Raw genomic sequence first — 20000 nt, 5'->3', positions numbered from 1 at the left:
AGGGGTCAAAGGTTCAGGAGGTGAAGGCCATTCGGGCGACTCTGAAGATGATGTGTGTCTAGAGGCGGCGGCTGCTCCCGTATCCACGCGTAGTGTGGCTTTTCCAGAAGATGACAATAACGATGATGAAGATGGCAGAGGGGAACCCACCAGGCTCTCTTCTGGCGGTGGAGGAGGCGGTGACTCGGATAAGCTTCTTATTGGCCTCTTTGTCATGGCAGGGCTGCTCTCCCTTACCGTCACCGTCATATCCGGAGTAGCGACCTTGACCTTTTCTGACCGATTCAGACTGGAATCGCGTTTGAGAATTCCGTTGGGTTTCTCCACTGTTGGATGTAGCATTGGGGTCGGAGAGTTGGATGTAGAGATACCGGTAATGTTGACGCTGACGATGTCGCTAATGACGACGTGCTTTGGGCTGTTGGAAGAAACGGTGGGATTTTTCTGGTTCGCCAGGTCTGACACGGCGGATGACGGTTGGATGCTGGGATCCAAGATGGAGTGTTTTAGATTGGAAGCTCGATGCGATGTCGTGGATGTCGTTGGCGGAAGTGTTGATGACGATTGCGATGAGGAGGAAGTTGGGCCTGTCACGTGACATGTGGTTGATGACGTCACGGACAAAATAGCGGCGTTTGCGTTGGCGACAGCTTGTGGGGTGATCTTTGAGGGAAGGCTGTTGGATTTGGTTTTCCTGGAAGGAGAGGAATTGAGTGGAGCGGTAGACACGGGGATGGGGGTGCCAGCAGCACTTCGAATGTTCTTTCTACCATCGGACACACCTCCCCAACCTCCACTGCCCAAATTTTCTCCTCCTCCTCCTCCTACGCTGGAATCGCCTACTCTACTACTGTTTCCAGATAGAATTTCTGATTTTCGAAGAGAGGAGGAGGAGGAGGATGAATCGTGAACGCCCGGCTTTTTCCTCTGAATGACGGCATAATCTGGAGGAGGTGAAGGGTTGGTGGTGGAAGGGTTGCTTGGGCTTGGGGTGGGGTTGCCGTTTGGGTTAGTCGTGCCACCATTCTGGGTACGAGATCTAGTGGGAGAAGATGTTCCCTGATGACCCTGATGTCGATGGGTAGATATGACGGTTAGACCTGAAGAAGGAATATAGTTGGACGGCATTAAGAACAAGTGGACTATCCCAATATTTTTTTACAGAACTCATAATAATGATGTTGGCTTTTAAAAAACATAAATAAATAAAGTCAAGCTAAATTTCATTCAGTGACAATATCAGTGTTTCATGGAATTTCTTTTACACTTAGAAAATGTTTATTTAATTTATAAACGAGAAAGGTCCAAATTTGTACAAAAAAACAAAACAAAAAACAAAAAAAAAAAAACAAAAAAAAAAAACAAAAAAAAAACAACAACAACAAAAAACAAACCCCCAAACAACAACAACAAAACAAACAAACAAAAAACAAACAAACAAAAAACAAAAAACAAAACAATCAAGAATGAAGCAAAACTAAAAATCAAACAAAACAAAACAATCAAAAAAAAAACAAGACAACAAACAAAACAAATACAAAAACAAAACAAAAAACAAAACAACACAAAACCCAGAAAAACAGCAGCCAAGTAACTTTATGTCAAAACCTTTTTGTAACGTCCTTAAAACCGGTCAGTTATGGAAGGCAGCTGAAATTTGGACGTGCTCTGGTTCAGTTTGTAAGCGGCTAGAGGTGAGTGGGACAATATGAGATTTGGACGTGCTCTGGTTGAGTTTGTAAGCCACTAGAGGTGAGTGGGACAATATGAGATTTGGACGTGCTCTGGTTGAGTTTGTAAGCCACTAGAGGTGAGTGGGACAATATGAGATTTGGACGTGCTCCGGTTGAGTTTGTAAGCCACTAGAGGTGAGTGAGACAATATGAGATTTGGACGTGCTCTGGTTCAGTTAGTAAGCCACTAGAGATGAGTGGGACAATATGAGACATATTGAAGAGAAATAAATAATCCAGTGAAAGACCGGACATTATAGATAGTGTGCGCTTGGCTAGACGCTCACAATATTGCCATCCAGAAGTACAACGGACCAATGCAAAAAATCAAACTATGTGTAACCTTGAACGTTTATAGTCTGGTTAATACAGTTAAGTGAGAATTACTCATAAAATCGAATGAAAAAAACAATAACAAAGAACAGAAATGATAATCCAATGAAAGACCTGGCACTATCATTGCCATCGTTAACTTATAGCCTGACACTGAAACCCCAAAAGACTGGCATTTTGACGTCATTATTTGATTTTTGTCGAGTTTTGTGATTGTCGTTCGTAGTGCTCATGGAAACAAGTGGTCCCATTGGTTGAACTATTGAATACAACTCACGATGTGTTTTCTTTTGTTGTCAAGGACTGGCATTTTGACGTCATTTTTTTTTGTAGCCATGATCGTTTATAGTCAGGTCAATGCAGTTTAGTGAGAATTACTCATAAACGCGGATGGCAAAAAACAATATCAAAGACCTGATTGACGTCATCTTCGTTCTATCTATAGATAGTTCGAAGATGACGTCACTCAGGCCTTTGTTATTGTTTTTGCCATCCGCGTTTGTGAGTTGTTCTCACTAAATTGTATTAACCAGACTATAAAAGTTCATGGTTACACAGAGTTTGTGTGTTGGTCCGTTATACTTCCGGATGGCAATATTGGTAACTCCTTGGCCAAGCGCATTCTATCTATAAGTTAACGATAGCTCGCACAGAGTCCCTACCTTGTGCATGTTCACATCCATCTTCCCCAAGGTTCTCTGACGTCACTGGGTTTGAATGGCGGACTGGAGAGTTAGGGGAAGATGCGCTGGCAGCCTTACTTCGTTGTCTCTGTGGAATAGAAGAGAAAAACATTGAGGTCTTATAGATAGTTCGAAGATGACGTCACTCAGGTCTTTGTTATTGTTTTTTGCCATCCGCGTTTATGAGTAATGCTCACTGAACTGTATTAACCAGACTATCGACGTTCATGGATACACACAGTTTTGTGTGTTGGTCCGTTATACTTCCGGAATGCAATGTTATGAGCTTCTTAGATAGTATAGATAGTATGCGCTTGGCTTAGAAGCTCACAACATTGCCATACGGAAGGATAACGGACCGACACACAAAACGATGTGTAACCTTAAACGTTTATAGTCTGGTTAATACCGTTTAGTGAGAATTACTAACAAACGCAGATGGAAAAAAACAATAACAAAAACTTGAGTGATGTCACTTCGAGCTATCTATAGATAGAACGAATTTGGCGTCACTCGGGTCTTTGTTATTGTTTTTTTCCATCCACGTTTATGTGTAAAATTGTCACTTAACTGCATTATCCAGACTATAAAAGTTCATGGTTACACACAGTTTTGTCTGTTGGCCCGTTATACTTCTGGATGACAAAGTTGTGAGTTTCCTAGCCAAGCGCATTCTATCTATAGATAGTGTGCGCTTGGCTAAGAAACTCACAACATTGCCATCCAGAAATATAACTGACCAACACACAAAACGATGTGTAACCTTGGACGTTTGTAGTCTGGTTAATCCGGTTTAGTGAGAATTACTCATAAATGCAGATGGCCAAAAAAAAGAAAAGAGCAATAATAAAGACCTCCGTGACGTCAACTTCGTTCTCTCTATAAACAACACAAGGGCTTGAGTTTTGCCGAATTCAAAAGTTTCCAGATTGTGTAATGCCTTTGTAGTTTTGGTTGTAGAAGTTGGTGTATTCCACGTCAGAATGCAGACACGGCTATGTGGTCTAGTGGTATGACACTCGCTTTAGGATAGGAAGGTCCTGGGTTCGAGCCTCGCTCGGCGCAAAGCTGAGTCCTTGGAGAGGGCTTTTTACTCACATTCTTTCACCGTACTCAGGTGTAAAATGAGTACCTGGCCGTTAACAGCTTTGTCTCTGTCCGAAAACCATTTTTTGTAATATCGCCTAAAAGGCGTCATGTCCCGTCCTACATGTTAAGTGTTGTTGTTGGCCAGGGACTCTTTGTAAAGCGTTTTGAGCACGTTTAGTGGAAATTGCGCTATATAAAAGCTCTTTTTTTATAATCAACAACCCCGTGTCATGGTTTTCCAAAATCTATTTGTTGCTTATCATTTTGAGTTGGAGCTTATTTTTTTTTTTATATGATGTTAAAATCGTTCCTTCTATACGATGTTCTAAAAGGTGTCCACACAACTCACCTTGGGTGGGCTGAGTCTGAGGGAACTGGCAGATGACGCCTTTCGGGCAAATCTCTGGGTGGGGTACTGGAATGGAGGGGTGGGTAGGGAGGCGGGGTGGGGGAGGGAGGGGGGGGGGGGTGAGGATGGAGTGGAAAGATTATAATGGGATTGTTCATAAAACATAAATATTGTCATAATTCTATATTTAAAACTAACGTCATATTTACAGGTCATTTACGAAATTTACAGGTCGAGAAAACTACAATATCAGTAAGCGGGCACTTGTATCAATATTAATGAGAAAAACAAGGTATAGATAGTATGCGCTTGGCTAAGCAGCTCACAACATTGCCATCCGGAAATATAATAGACCAACGCCCGAAATTCTGTGTAACCTTGAACTTTTATAGTCTGGATAATACAGTGAAGTGAGAGTTACTCATAAACGTGGATGGCAAAAACCAATAACAATGTCCCGAGTGACGTCATCTTCGTTCTATCTATAATGAAGTGCCAGATGAAAACAGAATAAAAGGTCGCGGGGTCTCCCAGGCTTGAGAGTTTTTGCCAAGATGAGAGTCATTTAAATTGATCGATATTATTTGAAGGACGAGTTTTCTGGCCAAATTTTTAAATATGTTTTTTTTTCTCTCCAGAGAACGGTAGAATATGCTAGATAGTATGCGCTTGGCTAAGAAGCTCATAACATTGCCATCCGGAAGTATAACGGACCAACACACAAAACTGTGTGTATCCATGAACGTTTATAGTCAGGTTAATACAGTTTAGTGAGAATTACTTACAAACGCGGATGGCAAAAACAAATAACAACGACCTGAGTGACGTCATCTTCGAACTATCTATAGATAGTATGCGCTTGGCTAAGCAGCTCATAACATTGCCATCTGGAAGTATAACGGACCAACACACAAAACGTTGTGTAACCATGATCGTTTATAGTCAGGTTAATACAGTTTAGTGAGCATTACTCACAAACGCGGATGGCAAAAAACAATATCAAAGACCTGAGTGACGTCATCTTTGAACTATCTATATACTGATAACTCACCGAGCAGCAATCTCTGAAGCGCTGAGCGTCTGTGGCCGTGGAGAAGTTCAGACCCCACTCACACTGGCTGGTGACGTCACGCCAATGGACGAAACATTCGGTGGCTGGACAGATGATCGTACCTGGGAATGCATTAAAAAAATCTTTTAAAATAATGCGGGTAAACAAAGCAGCCAACACTTGAATTATTGAGTTTTTAAAACAAATTAACCCTCTCTTTACCAACCATAGGAAAATCGTCACATTCCTTACGATGCAACCAACAGTTTTTCTCATTCTGATATCCTTTGTGCATTACAAATTATAAAGAAAATATTTTGTTATTGCGATAAAAATTAGACACTCGACAATATTATCTATAGAATTGACTTATTCCTTTTCTATTTGAGTAGAAAAAAAACTATTTTTGTGTTGAGTGGGGGTGAAGTTTCATGAAAAATTCTGAAAATGGCTGGTAATGAGAGAGTTAACTCTCTCCTTAACGATCATTTTCAGTATTCTCCCAAAATGGCAGGCTTACCCAGCAGAAAAAATGGTTTTTAAAACTCAAATAAGCTCTCTACAAAAACAACGTTATGTTCTTATTAATCAAACAAAGACCATTCTTCAAAGTTTGTGATGTACAAAATAAATCTGCATAAGAAAAATGTATAATATAATGTGTCGTAACAAATGTGACGATTTTGCTGCAGGTGGTAAGGAGAGGGTTAAAGACTTTTTCAATAAAACATCACAAACCGACATTTCGTCTTGAAATTTAAAAAAATAGAGTTTTTATATAGCGCAATATCCACTTCATGTGCTCAAAGCGCTTTAGAAGGGGTCCCTGACCAACAGCAACACGTAACATGTAGAACGAGACACGACGCCTGTTAGGCGATATTACCATTTTTTTCAGACTGAGACAACGCTGTTAACGGCAGGTACTCATTTTACACCAAAGTACGGTGAGAGAATGGCGTCATCATGTCTCGTTCTATATGTTACGTGTTGCTGTTGATCAGATACCCTTTGTAAAGCGCTTTGAGCACGTTTAGTGGATATTCCGCTATATAAAAGCTCATCTTGTTTATGTTTTGAAGTCTGAGTCAGAGACTCAATTCTATAATACATCCATGGACGTAACAGAGGGATATTCTATTTTGATGGAAATGAGAAAACGACGAAAACATGGCTTCCCATCTATTCTTTCTGAAATAATTTAGAATGTGCCTTTGGGTCAAAAGTGTTTGTGACGCATCGCATCAAAAAGGTAATATATCCTTTAAACTGAATTGCGCTCTAAATTATAGAATTTTATTTGAATCAATACGCGAATATTACTCCGAAAACAATCTAAGTCTCAAATTTTGTTATTCTGACTGTTTTTGCTTTACAATTCAATTTTCACAATTCAGATCGCGCCGACATCATACCGAACCGAGGAGGTGGGTCACATTTGAAAAAATAAACAATGAATGAGTTGACAAAGAAGATTTTTTCTGAAGGCGTAGGAAGACAAATGGAGTAATTATTCCAAGCACGTCGGGCAGGCAATGGTGTGGTCCAATGGGAATACCCGATATGACGTCACAGACAGAGGGGAATTCCCTTGGTCTTCCAAACTTGATTAGAGCGTGGAATGGTTGACAGCCCGATCACGTGACAGTATCATGTCTAGACTAGAGGGTTTCGGATGGTTGACACGGTTGTTTGTTGGGGAATTGGAGAGCCCGGTGTTTGAGACCGGGGCCGATGGGTAAATTAATTCGATTTGGCCCTAGAGAAAGGTGCCGATGTCACCATAACTCAGTCCACGGTGTGTGGATGCTTTGGGGGGAAAGAAGTCAATAAGATATTGTGGTACTGATACCGTTGTCATTGTCAATGGCGGAATGGGTTGCCGGATTTGTCTATAAAAATAAAGGGGGAAAGTAAAAAACAAACAAACAAAAAACAAACACTTAAGCTTTCATATAGGGCAATATCCACTAAATGTGCTCAAAGCGCTTTACAAGGGGTCCTTGACGAACAGCAACACGTAATATGTAGAACGAGACATAACGCTAGGCGATATCACAATTTTTTTCCGACAGAGACAACGCTGTAAACGACCAGGTATTCATTTTACATCTGAGTACGGTGAGATAAAGTGAGTAAAGAGCCGTAAGACTTAACTATGCGCCGAGCGAGGCTTGAAATCATGACCTTCCGATCCGAAAGCGAGTGCCATACCACTAGAACACATAGCAGCACATGTGTCGTAGCAAAATAGGAAAGTATCTTAGTATGGTCGACTTTTATGTGGGTGTATTGTTATGAATTGTACACGACTCAATTGCATTCAGTAGTCTGATGTCACGCCGCCCGGCAACGGCGGCCATCTTGGTTCTAAACAAAGAAAATCATTACTTTTTATTCTTCATGCTGGCTAGAACTTTTCATATGCCTTGTGATCAAAATGTGTAAAAGTCAAAACATGATCAAATTTATGTGTTTTTTTTCCCTATGGAAACGCTTTTATGCTCGCCGGAGAAATATTTCATACGGGCGTCCGCCATTGTTCCGATAGTTTAGAGCCAGTGTTACTAAGTTACCATGCGTCATTAGGAAGGAAGTGACGTTACGACTGTTGAAGAGTATTACAACAGATATAGCACGCGATATTAAAGAGAAATTTATCTTATTATAAGTATCACGTATCACGTATCACGTATGATTCCACCTCTCTACCTAAATAGTAACGCGTAGTGATATCATGTTTACAATAATAATTTGTGACGTCAGATTATCAAGCGTAAATTAAATTTCACTAAAAATCTGATTCTTTAAAAAGAAGTAGATAGCTATCATTTAAATGTTTTTGAACATGTCTTTTATTCAAAGATGAGGAAATAGGAATGGATTGAGGGGTAGAATAAATGATTTCTTACACTCTTGCGTTTTGGAATTCGAACTTTGTTCTCAACGCGCACTCGCAATGTCGTGCAGCGGTTGGGAACACGTCCGGAATTCGAAAAAGCAAGAGTGTAAGAATCGTATATTATTATGACGTATATTATTAGATGGAATTTTTAGGACACATTATCCGCCACCCTGGTTTGGAAATACTCGCCTTGACTGGAAAGATGAATGGAAAAAGAATAAGAGGAAGACAAAGAATAACGTATTTGAAAGGGATAAGAACTTGGACAGATGAAGCTGAGAAAGGTGGCGCTGCTTTAATAGAATTGGCAAGAGATAGATCAGCTTGGCGGAAGATGACCTCCGACGTCTGCTTCAGATATGGAACTACATGAGATGAGATGAGATATTATTAGATGACCATTCTCATTATATGTAAAAATGGTGACTCTGTGCGATCTATTTATTATTAGTCATGGAAATGCTTACATTTTGACATTCAATCGAATTCAATAGTCTGATGTCACTTCCGCCCAGAAACCAGCAGCTTGGTTCAAAACAAAGAAAATCGGTACTTTCTATTCTTCATGCTTAGAACTTTTTCATATGTCATGTGATCATGTCATGTTTATAAAAGTCAAAACATTATCAGATTTATAATATTTTTATCCTCTAGATACACTTTTATGCTCGTCGGAGAAGTATTTCATAAGGGCATCCGCCATTGTTCCAATAGTTTAGAACCAGATACTAAGTTACTATGCGTCATTACGAGGAAAGTGACGTCAGGACTGTTGAAGCCCATAAGGGGCAGCTAGGCTCAGCGGTACGGTCTTTGCTCCGTACCCGAAAGGTACTGCGAGGGTCGTGGATAGCTCATACGGTAGAGTCATGATCTCCTCGGCCAGGCGGAGTTGTCGTACCAGTAAGGTGGCGGGTTTCAAGCCCCCATCGCTGCCGCGAAATTTTTAATTCTCCGTTGTCTTCTGGCACTTTCCTACTCATTTCATTTCTTGTTATTATCAACATAAGTGCCTGCTCCATTCACTTTTCTGAATTCACATCCATCCCCTATTTGACCACCGCCCACCCGAAGATTGTCTCTCGAGACAGCGGCTTCGAGATGGTAAGGAATTCCATTGCTGGGAAAACGAGGCCAGGTGCATTACAAGTATTAACCCTTTCCCTCCTTATTTCTCCACACCCAATTGGATCTGATGTCACGTCGCCCAGCAACACAGTGGCCATCGTGGTTCTAAACAAAGAAAATAGGTACTTTTTATTCTTCATGCTGGCTAAAACTTTTCATTTGTCTTGTGATCAGAATGTGTAAGGGTCAAAACAAATTTCCCCCGTGGGATGAAGAAAGGAAATTTTATTTTTTATTAATTAATTTATTTATTCTCTCACCGTACCCATGTGTAAAATGAGTACCAGGCCTTTAACAGAGTTGCCTCTGTCCGAAAAAAATTGTTATATCGCCTTATAGGCGTCATATCATGTTCTACAAGTTAACTGTTGCTGTTGGCCAGGGACGCATTTGTCAAGCGCGTTGAGCACATTTAGTGGATATTGCGATATATAAAAGCTCATTAAATTCTTTTTTTTTTTAAGTATCCACCCCCGGCTTCGAGATGGTGAGGAATTCCATTGCTGTGAAAACGAGGCCAAGTGGATTACTAATATTAAGCCTTTCCCTCCTTGCTTCTAATTCTCCACAACCAATTTCCCCATATATCCTCTGTCTAGATAAGATAGGAAGTAACGATAAGGATCTGAACGAGGATCTGGATGGAACTGTGTCAAACCGTAGCCATCGTTATAATTTATAGCCTGACACTGACCAAAAAATGACGTCAAAATGCCAGTCTTTGGCCACAAAAGAAAACAAATCGTGAGTTGTATTCAATAGTTCAACCAATGGGATCACTTGTTTCCAGGAGCACTACTAACGACAACTCACTAGGCGGTGCAAAAACCAAATAATGACGTCAAAATGCCATATTTTTGGGTTTCAGTGTCAGGCTATAACTTAGCGATGGTTACGGTCAGACAAAGCGGCTATGTGGTCAAGTGGTTTGACTCTCGCTTTCGGATCGGAAGGTCCTGGGTTCGAGCCTCGCTCGGTGCATAGTTGAGTCCTTGGAAAAGGCGCTTTACTCACATTCTCCCACCGTACTCAGGTGTAAAATGAGCACCAGGCCGTTAACAGCGTTGTCTCTGTCGAAAAAAAAAAATGAATGTAATATCGCCAAACAGGCGTCATGTCTTGTTCTATATGTTAAGTGTTGCTGTTGGTCAGGGACTCCTTGTTAAGCGCATTTAGCACGTTTAATGGATATTGCTCTATGTAAAAGCGCGTTTTAAGCAAGTACGAAAAAAACATGAAAAGACCCCCCCCCCCCCCCCCAAAAAAAAAAAACCCAACAAAAAAACCCCCAAAAAACAACTTGAGATTTCATATAGCTCTATGTCTCGACTGGGGATTGAACCTCACACCTCCTGATTACCGGTCAGACGTGCTACCATTACACCATAGATGATATTCGACTATCAAGGAATTTCAGTGATGTAATGGTAGTAAATCTGATAGGTAATCAGAAGGTCTGAGGTTCGATCCCATGTCGAAGCAGGCTGATGTTTTGGGATGTTTTTTTTTGTTTGTTTTTTTTTTTTGTTCTTGTGTTTTTCCCCTTGCTTTGTCTGGTACAGTTTCCCGCACACTTTGTCAGGTCTGTGTCCTAAACCAGTGCCTGCGTTATGAGTGAAGATCAAAAGACTTCACGAACGACTATCATTAGTTCTGATCAAATACGCTGACATGAAAAAATACTTTACAGATTAATGATAAGGCCTGTTGTAGTCACAATTATTGGTATTTGAAGTCGAAAAAATTTTTTAAAACAAATACAAAAAAAAAAAACCCAAAGAACAAATGGAACAAAACAAAAAACTCCAACAAAAACAAACAAATCACAAAACAAAACAAATAAAAACAAAATAGACAAACAGCGCCCAAAGCTATCTCTCCTCCTCCTCCCCCCCCCCCCCCCCTTTAAACATAACAAAACAAAAAAAAAGAAGAACGACAACCAAAACTAAAATGATAAAAAAACAAAAAACAAATCTGTGAGTCCTCACATAGCTTAATGCAAAGGGTACCAAGTGAACAACAGCAAAATTTAACATGTAGGACGAGACATGATGCCTGTAATGTGCTATCACAATTAATTTGCTTTCGACAGAGACAACGGTGTTACGAGCAAGGTACTCATTTTACACCTGAGTGCAGTGAGAGAATGTCAGCAAATAGCAATTTCCAAGGACTTAACTTTGTGCCGCCCTCAACGGGGAGCGAACAAGGGACCTACCAGTCTAAAGTGCTGTTGTGTGGTCTAGTGGTATGACACTTACTTTCGGACCGGCAGATCGCGGGTTCGAGAGCTACTAAGTGTGGTGCAAAGTTGAATCATTGGATAAGGCTCTTTTCTCACATTTTCTCACCCTACTCATGCGCAAAATATATACTTTACCGCAAACATCGCTGTCTTTGTCGAAAAAATAATGTAGTTATAGCGCCATACAGGCGTCATGTCTCGTCATAGTTTTACGTTTTACTATTCGCTTTTGGCGTCTCGCAAAGGGCTTTGAACGCATTTAGTCCTATAATATATTTTTTTAAAAACAACTCCGCCCCCCCTCCCAAAAAAAAAAAAAAAATTAAATTTAAAAACCAAAAAAACTTGAGATTTTATATAGCTCTATATCTACTTAACTAGCAATAAATTGCTATTGTCCGTTTCACGCTATAGAAACTGGGTTAAACTCCGGCTCCATGGACCGAATGACTCTGAAGGACTACCTACAAACTACTGAATATCCACTAAATGTGCTCAACGCGCTTTACAAAAGCTCAATTTAATTATTGTTTTAAAATTTAACATCAAAAAAGTTACCAACTGACCAGGCTGTGTGATGGTGACGTCAAAAATCTTCTCCACTTGTCTGTTGTAGGCGGTGATGAGGAAGATGGTGTTGGGCGTGTCCTCCACGCAAGCGATGTTCACAGGCACTACGTCCTCGGATACCCTCTCCCATCTCATGTACTCCCCGTCTCCGTGAACTCTGAACACGTCAGCCCACAATCTGTGAAGAGAGAAAGAGAGAAAGAGAAAAAAAAAAACCCAATCAAACACACTTAAGCATTAAATTTATATAGATAGATAGTATGCGTATGGCTAAGAGGCTCACAACATTGCCACCCGGAAGTATAACTATGTGTAAACTTAAACGTTTGTAGTCTGGTTAATACCTTTTAATGAGAATTACTCATAAACAAGGATGGCAAAAAAAAACAAATTTAAAAAATTAAAACAATAACAAAGACCCGAGTGACGTCAGCTTCATTTTATCTATAGATAGTATGCGCATGGCTAAGAAGCTCAGAACATTGCCATCCGGAAGTATAACGGACCAACATACAAAACTGTGTAAACATGTATTGTTTTAGTCTGGATAATTCAGTTAAGTGAGAATTACTCGTAAACGTGGATGGCAAAAGAAACCCACAATAACAAAGAGTGGAATGATGTCAGCTTCATTTTATCTATAGATAGTTCGAAGATGACGTCACTCAGGTCTTTGTTATTGTTTTTTGCCATCCGCGTTTATGAGTAATTCTCACTGAACCGTATTAACCTGACTATAAACGTTCATGGATACACACAGTTTTGTGTGTTCGTCCGTTATACTTCCGGATGGCAATGTTATGAGCTTCTTAGCCAAGCGCATACTATCTATAGGGTTATGTCTACAAAACGTGCTTAAAGCGTTTACAGTGGGCCCCAAGCCAACAGCAACGTTTAACACGAAGGACAAGCCATGATGCCTCTTAGGCAATATTGCATTTTTTTTTCGGATAGAGACAAGGCGGTTGTCGGACAGGTACTCATTTTAGATTGGCTGAAATCTCGACTTGGCTGAAATCAATCCTATAGATAGTTCGAAGATGACGTCACTCAAGCCTTTGTTGTTATATATTGCCATCCGCGTTTGTGAGTTATTCTCACTGAACTGTATTAACCAGACTATAAAAGTTCATGGTTACACATAGTTTTGTGTGTTCGTCCGTTATACTTTCTGATGGCAATGTTATGAGCTTCTTAGCCAAGCGCATACTATCTATATCTCGCAATGGACATGCCTCAGAATACAATCTGGTTTCTATGTAGAGACCAATGACCAGAGCTGTCAATTGTACGCTAAAAAGGGCAATACGTGCGACTATGCTGTCTTGTAGTATGACACTCGCTTTGGGATTGGAATGTCCAGGGTTCGAGCCTCGCTCGGTGCATAGTTGAGGCCTTGGAAAAGGCTCTTTACTCTTACTCTCACCGTACTCATGTGTAAAATGAGTTCCTGGCCGTTAACAGCGTTGTCTATGTCCGAAAAAAATTGTAATATCGCCTAAGAGGCGTCATTTCTCGTTATTCATGTTACCTGTTGCTGTTGGTCAGGGGCCCCTTGTAAAGCGCTTTGGGCACGTTTAGTGGATATTGCGCTATATAAAAGCTCAATGTTTTAATGACAATATGTATCTGATAGACATCTCACAATACACTCTGGTTTCTATGTAGAGATCAATGACTAGAACGTCTGTCAACTGTACGCTAGGTACAAAAAAGGACAATATGTATCTGATAGACATCTCACAATACACTCCCGTTTCTATGTAGAGATCAATGACCAGAGGTGTTGTCAACTGTACGCTAAAATAAAAGCACAATATACATCTGATTTTGAGAGGGTTTTATTTTTCGTTGACACAATGAGGGTGATTGTATTGGATCGATATTTAACAGACGTTTTCTGGTACTTAGCGATAGACTAGCGTCCTATCCAAAGGGTAGAAAGTAATTGCTGTTTTCCGTTTCACGCTACAGAAACAGGGCATAAACTCCAGTTCCATGGGTCTGATGGCTCTATAGGACTTTCTAGTCAAAGAAAAATAACGCCCCCCTATTTTCCCCCCACCTCCCCACCTCCCATCTCGTGTTTCATTAAAAAATTTTTAACCCTTGTTTACCTTTACTCTCATTACTTCATCTCCTTGTCGCTCTCTCTCTCTCTCTCTCTCTCTCTCTCTCTCTCTCTCTCTCTCTCTCTCCTCCCTTTGGACACACACTCTATCTCTCTCTCACACACACACACACACATACACAATCATCGACACATTATTACCTATAATATTTTCTTTACTTATCCTCTTTCACTCATTTACTAACCATAATGCATAATGTAATATAACATATTTATTTCCTTTTCTTATCCATCTACGTTTAGAAAGAATTGATTTGGAAATCTTTGACTAAAATCAAACAAAGTGTTTTGTCAGTTTATAGTTTCTGGCAATGTATGGGTAGGTATTTTTGGCAGAGATGATAGTGGGATGATGATGGACCCATTGTGGGGCTATGTGGTCTAGTGGTATAACATTCGCTTCCGGATCGGAAGGTCCTGGGTTCGAACCTCGCGCTCGGAGCATAGTTGAGTCCTTGGAAAAGGCTGCTCTCCATTCACACTCTCTCACCGTACTCAGATGTAAAATGAGTACCAGACGTTGTTCTGTTCGAATAAAAAAGTAATATCGCCTTACAGGCGTCATGTCTCGTCCTATATGTGTTGCTATATAAAAACACATTAAAAAATAACACTGTTAGAGGAGAGAAGGAGATCACACTTCGGTAGGCTCTCATCTCATACTACGTAACTAGATATACCAGGCAATTGGCCACCGAATTGGGCTGGGGGTGGGGTATGGGTGGGTGAGAGGTGGGAGGTGGAGCCATTAGACTGGTCAATCCAATGGTCAAGAAGTCGTTGACCCCTTCCCGCCATGCTCTCGTATCGGTTCTCTTCTCTCTCCCCCCCCCCCCCCCCCCATTGCTGATGGGTAATCCCTGACTTATGTAACTCTCGTAGGCTAGTTAGTGGCCATAAGTCATGTAAGCAATGATAAAGGTACGAGCAACCGCTGGGTGAGCATTATAAATAATGGGTAAAGGACTGCTCTGTCAGAAAGAAAAGTAGAAAACGGTAGGGGCTGCCTGACGCCTGTGATCGTGAAAATACTAACGAAAGAGTGAAAATGGAGAGGCTTCGTATGGGAACAATACAGACAATGGACGTTTCGGGTACAAACCCTTCCAAAACGTCCATTATCTGTATTGTTCCCATACGAAGTCTCTCCGTTTTCACTCTTTCGTTAGTATTTTCAGAAAGAAAAGAGATATCTAACCCTCTCCATACCATTCATAGGAAAATCGTCACATTCGTTTCGATGCAACCAACAATTTTACCATTCTGATTTCTTTCTGTACATTACAAAATTTCAAGATTTGAAAAATTATAGTTATAAAATTTTGACACTGGGCTGTGCAGCTTATTTTGCTGAACAATATTATGTATAGAATGTACTTGTTTCAGTAAGAAAATTATATTTTTGTGTTAGGTGGGTGTGAAGTTTGGGGGGGGGGGGACTCTGAAAATGGCTGGTAAGGAAAGAGTTAACCAAAATAAAAAAAAAAACACACAGTCATACAATCAGTTACGTATCTATCCAATCTTTCAGCCATTTATAATTCATCCATCAATCCATCCATTCAACCACTCATCCACAAAATTATCTGTATCAATTCTCTATTTCATTACATCTCATAGATCACTCCTATCGTAGCCATCGTTAACTTATAGCATGACACTGACCAAAAAATTACGTCAAAATGCCAGTCTTTGGCCACAAAAGAAAACAAATCGAGAGTTGTATTCATGAGTTCAACCAATGGGACCACTTGTTTCCATGAGCACTACTAACGACAACTCACTAGGCGGTGCAAAAAAACAAATAATGACGTCAAAATGCCAGTCTTTTTGGGTTTCAGTGTCAGTCTATAGATAGTATGCGCTTGGCTAAGAAGCTCATAACATTGCCATCCGGAAGTATAACGGACCAACACACAAAACTGTGTGTATCCATGAACGTTTATAGTTTATAGTTTATAGCATTACTCATAAACGCGGATGGCAAAAACAATAACAAAGGCCTGAGTGACGTCATCTGCATACTATCTATAACTTAACGATGGCAACGCTCCTAAACGCCAGCAAGCAATCCATCCATCATTCCAGCAACCCTTCTACAGACCTGCAAATCAGTACATGTTGCAGAAAACACATCACCTTACAGTTCAACCTATAACTTCTGACACCAAATATGACCTGTACTGCCGTACTCTGGAAAAACCTTCTATCTTAACATTTGGCCAAAAAACTCGTCCTTCAAATACCGATCGATTTAAATGGCCCTCGTCTTGGCAAAAACTCTCAAACCTGGGACTTCGCAAAGTCTTCCTTAAGTCCCAGTTTGAGAGTTTTTGCCAAGATGAGGGTCATTTAAATCGATCGATATTTGAAGGACGAGTTTTCTGGCCAAATTTTAAAATATGTTTGTTTTATTTCCAGAGTACGGCAGAATACTGTGTGATTGATTCACAAGCCTGACTTGCACTCTGGTACATACACAGGGTCCCATAATTTCAACCCGTCCAATGGTGCAAACCAATGTGTATTGCACGGTGCAATTCGGTGCACGCTGAGATCAACAAGCTGTTGAGTTTAACCTTTGGCTAATTAGACTGGAAATCAAAATAACATTCATCATTCCTCTGGGCTAAACGTTTGTTTGCTGTGTGTCCAAATGGTTTACGATAATTCATTTGGTAAAATGTACTACTTGTACCATCATCGTCGAAGTCGTCGTCGTCGTGGTCATCGTCATCGTCATCATCATCATCATCATGGCCTCATCAGCATCATCATCATCATCATCATCATCATCATCATCATCATCATCGTTTTCGTCGTTTTCGTCATCATCATCATCATCATCATCATCATCATCATCATCATCATCATCATCATCATCATCATCATCATCGCCGTCGTCGTCGTCATCATCATCATCATCATCATCATCATCATTATATCATTCTCCCCTTCCAACACCTCTTCCTCCTCCTCCTTTTCCTCCTCCTCCTCCTCCTCCTCCTCCTCCTCCTCCTCCTCCTCATCATCATCATCATCATCATCACTACCACCAACATGAGCATTATCACAATCTCTCTCCTGTGCCCCGGTGTGAGTGTTGAACTATGAATAGAGGTTACATGTTGTATCATAAGATGGCATACCTATTTTAGTAACAGGATATATAGATAGTATGCGCTTGGCCAAGAAACTCACAACATTGCCATCCGGTAGTATAACGGACCAACACACAAAACTGTGTGTACAACCATGAACGTTTATAGGCAGGTTAATACACTTTAGTGAGAATTACTCATAAACGCGGATGGCAAAAAACATTAACAAAAGGAGGGGGGGGGGGGTCCCTGACCAGCAGCACCTCGTAACATGTCGAACGAGAAATGACGCCTGTTAAGCGATATTACAATTTTTTTTTCCACAGAGATAACGCTGTTAACAGCCAGGTACTCATTTTACAACTGAGTATGTGAGAGAATGTGAGTAAAGAGCATTTTCCGAGGACTCAACTATTCGCCGAGCGAGGCTGAACCCATGACCTTCCGATCCTAAAGCGAGTGTCATACCACTAAACCACATAGCCGAATATTTGCCAACCAGAGATGATTCCAAGTGTTGTTATTGTTGTTGTTTTTGTTATTGTTATTGTTGTGGACAAACTGTGGGCGTCTCAAAAGTCTGGAACCAAAAATATCCCAGAGAGGAAACACTTCTCGATGCCATAACTCAGCATCTTCCATTTTCCTTCCCCCCCCCCCCTTCCCGCCCACCTCTGTACTTCTCTTTCTATATCTTCTCCCCCTCCCCCCCCCCCCCTCATTTCCTCTCCAGTCTTGTTTGATCGGCCAGGAGGTATGTGTTGACACAGGAAAATGTCTGGAGTGGGGAAGTGTTTATTCACTTGTTGATGGTGAAAGGAATCGCTCTCTCTCTCTCTCTCTCTCTCTCTCTCTCTCTCTTTCTCTCTCTCTCTCTCTCTCTCTCTCTCTCTCTGTCTGTCTGTCTGACTCTCTCTCTCTCTCTCTCTCTCTCTCTCTCTCTCTCTCTCTCTCTCTCTTTCTTTATCATTTATCTCTATAAACGTTTATGTCTTACCGCCAATCTTGTTCTCCCCCAAATCTTTCTTTATCATCTCAAATCATATTATATCATAGCATATCATATCATAATCATTAATCATATAAATATATATAATAGATATTACAAATAAAAGAAAAGACCAAATTGATGCATGGATAAGAACATAACAACAGAATATACTCGTACACATACATATTCACACACACACATATATACACACACACACACACACACACACACATCAGGCCATCGTGTTTCCTTTTTATTGTTACCATTTTTAACATTGTAATATCACATGACATTTTCCCGCCATTTTTCTTTTCCCTTTTTCCTCCCCAGTTTACACATCGACTTATGTCATCACAACGGATGAAAAGAAAAATGCTCCATCTTGCCAAAACATTTCTTTTCTTAAGGCCCAGGTCCATGATGTTATTTTGGTCATGTTTGCTATTCAAACACATTCCATCTTTAACAATATTGATCGCACAATCAAAATGAATGAAGGAATATGGCTGCACTATCTCTATGGAAGCTTGCCGTGAATGTGTGTGTGTTACTTCGAGTGTATAAGTCTGTTTCTAGTATCCAGTTAGTAATTTGCCTCCATAGTGTATAAGTCTGTTTCTAGTATCCAGTTAGTAATTTGCCTCCATAAATCTCTGTCCAGTGCATGTAATTATAGCTTTTGAATGTCACCATGTGTGTTAAGGTGCTGAGGCAATTGGATGTTTCCTTGTGTTGTTGAAATCAGTTCTTCGGTTGTTGTTTCTAAATATATTTGATATTTTTAAAAATCTTGATTCAATGTTGTTGGAACTGAAGTTGGTGTACGCCCTCTGTATTTGGTTCATTTGTTTGAAGTAATCATCCTGGAATATTTTCATCTCGTCGGAGCACGTGTCCGAACAGTTTCCATCTTTGTTCTTTATACGTGTACTGAATGGTTTTATTCTCCATCTGTCATATACATCCTCATTACTGATTTTGTGTGGCCAATGTACCCCAATAACTCGTCTCAGTTGTTTGCGATGAAGAGAGTCCAGGGTCTCCAAATTCGTTTTTGTAAGACCCCACGTACCACAGCATGCACATAAGTATTGGCAGCACTAGCGCTTCGTAAAGGCGTATTCTTTAATTTTCATTAATGATGTTCTTCCTGTTCCAAACGTAGTGTAGTTCTCTGAATGCAGTTTGAGCTAGGAATTTTCTCCGTTTGATGTCTTCATTCTCATTAATCAAGTTTCTGAGTTTTTTACACGTTTCCATTCCGCTTGTTTCGTGTTAACCACTGTAATTTCTGTTTTGGATTCGTTGACCTTTAGAATCCGATGTCGCAAAGTATTTGATATTATTGGTATGTCCTGCTTCGCCATGCCTGCTGTATCAAATGTCATATCAACATTGCCTGCGTAGATCGGTTCGCGGATAAGGATTTGAGGAATCGGGAGGTTTTGTCTTAAATCTCTTTTAGTGCTGTTTCCAAATATACGGTAAAAAGTATTGGGCTCAGACTGTCTCCTTGGGGAGTTCCCAGTGATGTTAAAAGTGAAACTGCTTCCGTACCAGTTGTAAACGTAAGTGTTGTGTTTGCCAGCAGTGACCTTATTAGTCGGATATGATCTTTTTCGAGAAATGAGTTTAGTACCTTCAAAAGTTTTGTCCCGCAGATTGTATCAAAGGCAGAGCTCGTGTCA

The 20000-nt window shown here is 40.4% G+C and overlaps 1 protein-coding gene across 1 annotated transcript in view; it reads right to left on the bottom strand.

The window, feature by feature from the left end:
* The window catches only part of LOC144967435 (protein still life, isoform SIF type 1-like), a 268507-nt gene that overhangs the window by 163167 nt on the left and 85340 nt on the right, over window positions 1-20000 (bottom strand). Inside the window, exons 3-7 of the mRNA XM_078904680.1 lie at window positions 12086-12267; window positions 5239-5360; window positions 4188-4253; window positions 2729-2837; window positions 1-1100 (exon numbers count right to left, since the gene is read on the bottom strand). The exon at window positions 1-1100 is cut by the window's left edge and continues 517 nt beyond it. Coding sequence (XP_078760806.1) covers window positions 1-1100; window positions 2729-2837; window positions 4188-4253; window positions 5239-5360; window positions 12086-12267 — 1579 coding nt within the window. The remainder of the gene's footprint in view (window positions 1101-2728; window positions 2838-4187; window positions 4254-5238; window positions 5361-12085; window positions 12268-20000) is intronic.

This window comes from Berghia stephanieae, chromosome 3 (assembly GCF_034508935.2).
Source record: "Berghia stephanieae isolate SIO BIC M18660-M18661 chromosome 3, UCSD_Bste_1.3, whole genome shotgun sequence".
Taxonomy (NCBI): domain Eukaryota; kingdom Metazoa; phylum Mollusca; class Gastropoda; order Nudibranchia; family Aeolidiidae; genus Berghia; species Berghia stephanieae.
Note: the sequence above shows the minus strand (reverse complement) of the source record. Positions and strands in the feature narration are given on the sequence as shown.